At 38.2% G+C, this 10,197-nt stretch overlaps 1 protein-coding gene across 1 annotated transcript in view; it reads left to right on the forward strand.

The window, feature by feature from the left end:
- The window catches only part of LOC102867246 (septin-10-like), a 47,193-nt gene that overhangs the window by 21,389 nt on the left and 15,607 nt on the right, over nucleotides 1–10,197 (forward strand). The window contains exon 7 of the mRNA XM_006883819.1: nucleotides 6,968–7,100. Within this exon, the coding sequence (XP_006883881.1) occupies nucleotides 6,968–7,100 (133 nt within the window). The remainder of the gene's footprint in view (nucleotides 1–6,967; nucleotides 7,101–10,197) is intronic.

Here is a 10,197-nt window from a genome sequence, read left to right on the forward strand (position 1 = left end):
TTTATTATTAACTTAAAAAAATACAAAACTACAATCCTTCATGTACTAAATCAAGTTTGATTTAATGTCTCATTCCAAAACAATGTTGGGGTTTTTTTTGTTTTTGGTGTTTGGGTTTTGTGGTTTTTTGTGTTTTGTTTTTTTTTTTTTGGCATGGTGAAAGCTATGAAATCCTTAGGACTAACTATTTTAAAATCTATTATGAGATGGAAAAATTAATCTATGGAATTAATTTTTTAATGTTTTCTTAAAGTTCTTATAGCATAATAAACTGATGTCATATTGCTTAATGGATCAAGTTGCTAACCAACAGATTGGCTTCAAATCCCACAGCCATCTGCTCCATGGGAAGAAGCTGGACCATCTTCTGTAAAACTAAAGCCCAAGAACCTCAAGGGGCGTGGCAGAGAGTCAGAGTGCACTCACCTCAGCAGTAGTGGGCTCGAACCCCTTCTGGGGGAGTCCTGGAGGCAGGATTTAGTGACTCCTCCTCACTAGATTTAGGCATTTATTTTCTGGTTATGGCCTAACTCTATTGCACTGATGGTTTGTTTTTTGTTTTGTGGTGTTTGTTTTTGTTTTTTTTTTTTAGTTGAAAAATAAATGATACAGTGTTGTCTTCTTTAATGTTTCCAGAAGAGTCTTCACTTCTTGTTCTTTCAGACTCAGGTCAGGTCAGGTCAGGTCAAAGTGCACTGAAGAGGGAAAGATGCTGAGTTGAGAGCATGTGGAATAGACATAAAATGCAGAAAAAGAGAATTGCTACTTCCTGGTGGATTAATCTAGCTCTGTGTTTCTTACCGGAGCCCTGTTGGCACATGGGCTAAGCAGTCAGCTGCTAACTAAATATTGATAATTCAAGTCCACCCATCAGCCCACAGAAAAAGATGGCACAGTTGCTTCTGTAAAGCCTTGGAATCCCTGGGGGCCACTTTACTCCATCCGTTATTAGATAGGATTGCTCGGAGTCAGAATTGACAGTAGTAGGTTTGGGTTTTGATTGTTTTAACATCTGGCTGATTATCAGTCCCGTGTGGATGATTAAGAAATGAAAGTTACTGTCAAAGTAGAATTTCAAGGAATAGAGCATGCAGAGCTTCATAAAATCATTAACTGTTCAGTCATTCAGAATAAGTGATCCTTGGAAGTGAGTGAGGATGGTGAGACTTGTATATTACATACTTTTGGCATGTTATCAAAAGAGGCCAGTCTCTGCGGAACATCTTTCTGACAAAGTAGAGGGTCAGCAAAAAAAAGAGATGGACTTAAGGAGATGGATTGACAGCATGGCTTTACCAGTGGACTTAAGTACCGTCATGAGGATGGCACAAAATTGGGTAGAGTTTAATTTTGTTGTACATATCTTCCTGAATTTAAAAACCAACTCAGGAACAGATTTGAGTTCTTGAACACTAATGAACAAAAGACCACATGCGCTGTGGGAAAATAGCAAAAATATTGTCCGTGTAGAAGGCAAAAAAAAGCTCTAAAAATTGTTTTAAAAAAAGAAGAAGATAGAAGGTCATTACAAAGACAGAAGAAGAATGGGTATCAAAAGAGACTTTGAATATTTCACTAGAGCACTGAGAAGCCAAAAAAAAATCAAGAAGTTAAGGGGTTGAATAGAAGATTTCAAAGGGCAGTTTGGGAAGACAAAGCAAAGTATTATAATGAAATGTGCAAGGAGCCAGAGTCAGAAAAACAAAAGGCATTTCTTTTTTCTTTTTTTAATGTTGTTAATTTTAATGAACATTTACAGAGATTTTGGATTTCCATTCATTCATTGTTGCACTTTTCTCCCTGCCCAGCCCTTCCTCCAGTTCATTCTTCTCTTTGAAAAGTAAAAGAAAAATCCTGTAATTGGTATCCAATCTCCCCCGCACCCCATCGCCCCTAATACACTCCACTATGCAACCTTAATTCTGGTCTCTTGTGATAACCATAATGCCCTATCATATATCTCTTTTAAACTGTTCTCTCCCTCATCTGTTTCAATGCAGTATACATAATTTATCCAGTTTATCTCAATCTTACCCCAACCCTGGTGTCAGTTCCATTCTACAACAGTGGCACCATGCACAAAAGGCATTTCTTAAGCTAAAGGAACTAAAGAACAAATTCAAGCCTCTAGTTGCAATACTTAAGAATGCTATGGGTCGACTTTCAAAGGAGGAGGGAAAGAGGAACGAGCTGGGGGTGGTGGTAGAGAAAACAGTGCAACAATGAATGAATGGAAACCCAAAATCTCTGTAAATGTTCATTAAAATTAGTTAAAATTTAATTTAAAAAAAGATAATCTGAAAGAAAAAAAAGAATGCTATGGGTCAAATATTAAATGATCTAGGAAGTATTAAAAGAAGATAGAAGGAGTATACAGAGTCATTGTACCAAAAAGGATTGGCTGATACAGAATAATTTCAAGAAACATATGATCAAGAAGCAGCGGTGATGACGGAGGAAATTTAGGCTATTCTGAAGAACTTGGCAAAAAATAAAGTTCCAGGAGTTGATGGAATACCAGTTGACATATTTCAACAAACATATGCTTGCCTGGATGTGCTCACCAGGTTGTGCCAAGAAATCTGGAGGACAACTACTTGGCTAACTGAGTGGAAGAGATCTGTGTTTATTCCATTAAAAAAGAAAAAAAATGACCAAAAAAAATGTGGAAATTATCATACAATATCACTAATATCACACACAAGCAAAGTCTTCGTGAAGATTATCCAGAAATGACTGGAACAGAACATTGACACAGAACTACGAGAAATACAAGCTGTGTTTAGAAGAGGTCATGGCACTAAAGGCATTATTGCCAATGTCAGATGGATCTTAGCAGAAAGCAAAGAGTACCAGATGAATGTCAATCTGTGTTTAATTGACTATGCAAAGACATGTGACTGTGTGGATCACAACAGATTGTGGCTAACCTTGAGGAGAATGGGAATCCCAGAACGATTGATTGCGTTTAAGTGAAACTTATTCTTCGACTAGAAAGCAGTCCTTAGAACAGAGCAAAGGAACACTGCATGGTTCAAAATCAGGAAAGGAGTATGTCAGGGATGTCTCCTATCTTCATACCTCTTCAATCTTCGTGCAAAACAGAACATTCTGAAAACGGGGCTTTATAAGGAGGAATGTGACATCAGGATTGGAGGAAGACTCATCAAGATCCTACTATATGCAGATGACACCACTTTGCTTGCGGAAACTGAAAAAGTCCTGAAGCACTTTCTGCAGAAGGTCAAGGATTATAGTCTTCAATATAGATTGAAGTTCAACATCAAGAAGACAAAGATTCTCACCACTGGGCCAATTGACATTACCATGATAGATGAAGAAGGGATTGAAGTTGTTAACATTTACAGCTTGTTTAGCTCCACAGTCAATACTCTTGACACCAGCAGTCAAGAAATCAAAAGATTAATTGTATGGGAAAATCTGTCGGGCCTCTCCAGAGTACTAAAAAGCAACAATGTCAGTCTAGGGACTAAGGTGTGCCTGATCCAGTCCATGGTCTTCACAGTTACTTGCTATGCATCAGAGAGCTGGACAGTGACTAAGGATGACCAAAGAAATGATGCCTTTGAGTTGTGGTGCTGGAGAAGAGTCTTGTACATACCATGGACCACTAAGAAAACAAATAGGTCTGTCTTGGAGAGGGTGAAACCAAGTTTCTCCTTGGAGGCTAGAATTTTGAAGTTCTGTCTCACATACTTTGGGCATATGGCCAGGAGGGACCAGTCCTTGGAGAAGGACATCATGCTTGGAAGGGTGGAGAGACAGCGCAGGAGAGGAAGACCCCAGTTGAGATTGATTGATATAGTAATTGGGGCAGTGGAGGTTGGTGTATTGGAATTAGTGAAACTGGTTCAGGACAGGGCAGGTTTCAGAGCTGCTGTACATACAGTCACTATGAGTCATAGGCAACTCGATAGCACGTAACAACCACAACAAGATGACTTGTTGAACTCAACTTGGTGATGCAGCAACAGCAACAACATTCAGTCATTTTAACAAATATATATTGTCTCTAGCTATTTGCTTTAAAAAATAAGCAAAAAAAAAGAATGAAAGCTCTTAGTATGAAAGCGAGATTATTGGATTCTTGTGCCAAACATGCCTCTTACTAGTTTCTCATCTGTGAAAGGATTAAATGAGGCCTTCATTATAGCTTTATCTATGGACTTGTGGTGGCATATTCCTTGGGGAGTTGAGCTGCTAACTCAAGGGTTGTGCTCCTCTAGGGATTTGAATCTATGAAGGGCTCCACAAGGGGAAAGGTGAACAATCCCCTCTCCTACAGTTTACAGCCATAGAAACCCAGTGGAGGATCAGCTGCAAGTTGATTTGGAAAAGGTGGCAATGAGTCTATCGGGAAGCTCTTAATTTCAAGATGTTTCAAGAAGCTACTTTGTTGTTGTTAGTTGCCATCAAGTTGATTCTGATTTATGGTGACCCCAATGGTGCAGAGTAGAACAATCATTTCTTTGGTCATCCTTAGTCACTGTCCAGCTATCTGGGTGGGTTTGAACTGCTCACCTTTTGATTAATAGTCTAACATGGAGACTTTTTTCCTAGTCAAGGACTCCTTAAAGTGAATGTTTCAAGTATGACATACTTGTAGTAAATTGTGTCTTTGCAAATCTCAAGATAAGTTAACTTTGTACACATACTTTGCAGTAGACTTTGAAAATAGTTCTTTATCATTGTTGACACAAGCAGTGAGGAGATTAGGATATATATTGCATTGAGAAAATCTGTGTCAGGGACTTCTGTAACCTAAGTCACTGAGGAGCAGTGATGTCAGGCTGAAGACTAAGGTGCGCCTGATTCAACTCTTAAGTATTTTCTCCTGTTAAATATCTGAGAGCTGGACAATGAATGAAAATGGCAGAAGAAGAATGATGCCTTTAAGTTGCGATGTTGAAGAATAGCACTGAATATTCCATGGACTACCAAAATAACAGATATGTGGAGAAGATGACCCTCAGTGAGATGGGTAGACACAGTGACTGCAGCAATGAGCTCGATTATGTCAGGTCTCTTGTTTATAGGTTCACTGTAAGTCGTACTCAGTTTGACAGCACCTAACAATAGGCTTATTAGAGCCGAGCATGAAACAGAATTAGACAAGTCCTAAGTGAAAGAGCTTGAGTGTTTTTTAAGATAAAATAGGACTTGTTCTAGATGACATAAATATATGAACCATTTTTTCTTTCTCTTTGAAGTCAGTGAGATTTGCACCTATAGTAGTACATTGGTATTAATTGTTTATAAAAGCAGCTACTGGAGACTGGAGTGCAGTTGCGCTCTGCCACACTCTTGCAAATAACCTTTCACCTAGTTCCAGAAAGAAAATAAATGTTTTAAGGGGGTGGGAGGGAGCAAGCTACTTCTGTGTCAGGCATGAAATTCTTTTCCTTTTCAACATGTATGCAGAGCAGATTATCCGAGAAGCTGGCTCTATGAGGAGAATTGTGGCATCAGGATTGGTGGAAGATCTATTAACAATCTGCGTTATGCAGATGACACAACCCTGCTTGCTGAAACTGAGGAGGACCTCATGCACTTGCTGCGAAGGGTCAAGGACTGCAGCCTTCAGTATGGACTAAGGCTCAATATCAAGAAGACAAAGATTCTCGCCACTAGACCAATTGGCAGCGTCAGGATGGATGACGAAGAGATTGAGAGTGTTCACAGCTTCAGTTTGCTCGGCTCCACAGTCAACACTCTTGGTACCAGCAGTCAGGAAATCAAAAAGCATATCGCGATGGGAAAGTCTGCTGTTAGGGACCTCTCAAAGGTACTCAGGAGCAACAGTGTCTCTCTGGAGACTAAGGTGCGCCTGATACAGGCCATGGTCTTTGCAATCGCTTATTATGCATCAGAGAGTTGGACAATGACTAGGGAGGACAGAAGGAGAGTGGATGCTTTTGAGCTGTGGTGCTGGAGAAGGGTACTGAATGTACCATGGACTGCCAGGAAAACAAACAGATTCATCTTGGAGAGGATTAAACCAAGCTACTCCTTGGAGGCAAGGATTCTGGGGCTTCGTCTGACATACTTTGGACATGTTGCCAGGAGGGACGGGTCCTTGGAGAGGGACATCATGCTTGGGAGGGTGGAGGGACAGTGCAGGAGGGGAAGACCCTCTATGAGATGGATTGATTCTGTGACTGGGGTAATCGGGATGGGTGTGTCAGAGGCAGTGCGGTTGGCGCAGGATAGAGCAGGGTTTAGGGCTGTTGTGCATAGGCTTGCTATGAGTCGGAAACGACTCGACGGCACATAACAACAACAACATAATAGTAAGTCAAAGTTGCATTAGGTTTATTATCCTAACTTTGTAACTTAGGCCTTCTGAATCTTCTTGCTTGTTTTTTTACCAACCTCTAAAAAGGTAGTATAAGTTTCTTCCATTTGGCCTCATAAATTTACATTTTTGAAAGTTAAAAAGTGACATGAAGGGAGCTCTGGTGGCCTAGTGGCAAGGAGCTGCAACTACAATCCCAGAGGTGCACAGTTTGAATCCACCAGATGCTCTGCCGGGGAAGGAGGGGCAATCTCCTCCTGTACCAGTCAGATCTGATTTGATGGTACACGCACACAAAAAATAATTTAAAAAAAATAGTAAAAAAAAAGTGACATGAGGTTTGGTGGAAAATATGCAGAACTAATACAAGACTTTAAAAATATTCTACTCTTTTTTATTTTTGTATATTATATATATTCTCCAACTGAAACGTCACTTTAGGGCAGTCCTGTTTGTGGGATTAGGAGCAAGCATACACTGTTAAAGGTAGAAAGAACACTTGTCACAGACAGAGGCTCGGAAAAATAAGGCAGTCTCATCGAGGTTCAGTTTTCATAGGTTTTACTAAGTGAAGCCTAACATAATATATATGGGATTTTGTAAGTATTGTATTACCTTTTTAACAAGAGACTATTCCAAATAAACTTCTAGTCTTCAAGAGACTTACGAAGCCAAAAGACATGAATTCTACGGTGAACGCCAGAAGAAGGAAGATGAGATGAAACAGATGTTTGTGCAACGAGTAAAGGAGAAGGAAGCCATATTGAAAGAAGCGGAAAGAGAGGCAAGTACTCATGATGACATCCAGTTTCTTATTTGCCTGTGTTTTTCAGATGTCTTTTTTAAATGAAAGAGCTCTGGTGATGTAGAGCATTAGATGTTGGTCAATTGATTGCTCTGTGGGAAGAAAACGAAGCAGCCTTTTATAAAGATTGACAGCTTCAGAACCCAGTAAAGGGTTGCTATGAGTTAGAAATAACTTGATGGCAGTGTGTTTGGCTTTTTTGGTCTTCGTTTAGAGGAGTCAAGGTGGCATAGTGAGGAAGAAGGATTTGACACTCTGCTTCTCTTAAGATAACAACCGTTTGGAAACCATAATTGACTCAGCAGTGGTCTTTAATTTCGAGTCTTATTAACTTGGGATTATCTCAGGAGTTTAGTTGAGGTACTATATGTTCTTTAAAAAAATAGTTATATCATTTTCAAATACAAACTTTGACTATCAGAAATCATAGTCTGAAATGAAATTTTTGATACCTTAAGCAATTTTTTTTTCACTAGAGGTGGGTTATTATAGACATGTAATAGCAGTATTTTAAATTTCTTTAAGATAAACATAGCATTGTGTGATGGCATGCGTGCACATAGGTGCACTCTTTCTGTTTTTATTTTTGTTTTTGAGCCATGATTCAATCCTGGATCATATATAGCATTTACATGTTATCTTTCTCTAATCTTTTTTATTTGAAAACATCCCTCATTTGAAGTTATTTTTAAGAAGGGATATTGGAAAAGAAGTTATAATAATGGAAATGGGGGTTATGAATTTTTTTTCTTTTTAAATTAGAAGATTCATTTTAAGGTAATAGCAAATTAAAATTTTTAAAAGTTTATTATCTCTTAACCATTATAATTCTTATTTCAGCAGTGAGAAGAGAGAGCAATAAAAAGTTTTTAGCAAATTTTGAATTTTCAAAAATCCAAAGATTTTATTTAAATGTGTATGTATTACTTAAAAGGAGAATTGAAAAATTCAGTAAGATCAGTTGCTTAAAGAAAAAGAGAAAAAACTATTTGTCAGTAGTAGATTTTTGTTTATTTACTTTGAGTTTTTTAAAGAGCCCTTTTGAGTTGAATATGTGTTTAACAAAAGATGAAGATAATTGAAAGCTCAGGTACCAAGGTAAAAGTGTCACAAGCATCCAGAGCTGTAAAGAGATAGATTTTAATGATATGTTTTATTAATATGACAGGACATCTCATGAACTTAAAATTTTCTGTGCTTTATAGCCAGTGTTGTTAATAGCTAGAACCAGACCAGGATGTACAGAAGGGCATCCAGCCAATAATCGTCTCTCTCATGAGACCACGAATCGCCAATATAAGGTCGAAGGGACCTGTATAAATTATTGCCTTAGGACAGTTTTAGAAGAAAAAGAGACTTTTTAGTAATTGGTAGGTCTTAGTTGAATACAGCAGAACATTTCATTATTTGGTTATTAGAATTTTAAAATTGTTTATAACTGAAAAAACTTAGCAACAACTTATAATCTAATCTAAATATTTTATAATCTAAAATATTACTGAAGTCTGCATTAGAGGACCTTGTTGTTATCAGATGCCCCTTATTTATTACATAAATCCACATTTTTCATAGATACCAGAAAGCCAAATAAATACATGGCTGTCAAATCAATTCTAACTCGTGTAAATCTTTGTAAGAAGAGACTGCCTCTCAGATTCAAACCACCCACTTTTTGGTTAGCAGTCCAGCACAATGCTACCAGTACTCCTAAGATTTTCAGAGATGTTAGCCTAAAATGACATATGCTTGGGTAATATTATGTTAACCTTAGATAACTATAGTCAGAGACACTCAACTTAGTCATTCACTCATGCATTGTCATCAAGTTGTAACCAACTCATAGCTGACCTTCCAGTGAGGTTTCAGAGGCTATAAATCACATAGAAGATTACTCATCTTGCTCCCAGGGAGCAGGTGGTGGATTTGAATCAATATCTTGACTGGAATTGTGCTCCTTTTCTTAATCCTTCCTTAACAATATTCTGTGTGAACTGATGATGTTTGATGCTTCTACATGAATTAAATATATTTGGCCAACAGATTTCCTGTACTCCATCACTGTAAGAAAAAAAAATATACACATGTATATTTATCTCTCATATGAAGTATTCATCCATCAATTATTAATCACAATTATTAATCTTTACTGTTTTAGTAAACAGGAGCCCCTGGTAATGCAAGTTAGCTCTGGTGAACAAGTGGTAAGGAGTTGCAACTCAGAGGTATGTGTTTTAAATCCACTAGCAACTTCATTACAAAGACAGAAGAGGGAAAAAAGACCAAAATGGATGTCTGAAGAAACTCTGAAGATTGCATTGGAGCGCAGAGAAGCCAAAGCACAAGGAAGAATTCAAGATACTAAAGAGCTAAACAGAAGATTCCAAAAGGCAGCATGGGATGACAAACCAAAATATTACAATGAAATGTGCAAGGAGCTGAGTCGGAAAATGAAAAGGGCCGAACTCGTTCAGCATTTCTCTAAACTCAGGGAACTGAAGAGCAAATTCAAACCTCAAGTTGCTATAATCAAGGATGCCATAGGAAGAATATCAAATGATCCAGGAAGCAATAAAAGAAGATGTAAAGAATATACTGAAATATACTGGGTCACTGTATCGAAAGGAATTGGCAAACACAGAAGAATTTAATGAAATAACATATGAGCCACAGCCTATGGTGATGAAGGAAGAAATTCAAGGTGCTTTGAAGGAAATAGCAAAAAAAAAGGCCACAGGAAAAGATGGTATACCAATTGATATATTTCAGCTAACAGATGCTGCCCTGGACGTGCTCACCAAATTGTGCCAAGAAATCAGAGAACAACCACTTGGCCAACTGACTGGAAGAGATCTATATTTGTTCCCTTCCCAAGGAAGGGTGACCCAAAAGAGAGTGGGAACTATAGAACAAAATCATTGATTTCACATGCAAGCAAGATTCTACTGAAGATTATCCAAAAACGACTGGAACAGCACATCAGAAGAGAACTGCCAGAAGTCCAGGCTGGGTTTAGAAGGGGTCGTGGTACTAGGGATATTGTAGCTGATGTTAGATGGATCTTAGCTGAAAGCAGGGA

This window comes from Elephantulus edwardii, unplaced genomic scaffold, assembly GCF_000299155.1.
Source record: "Elephantulus edwardii isolate Elephantulus edwardi_28Jun2011 unplaced genomic scaffold, EleEdw1.0 scaffold00030, whole genome shotgun sequence".
Taxonomy (NCBI): Eukaryota; Metazoa; Chordata; class Mammalia; order Macroscelidea; family Macroscelididae; genus Elephantulus; species Elephantulus edwardii.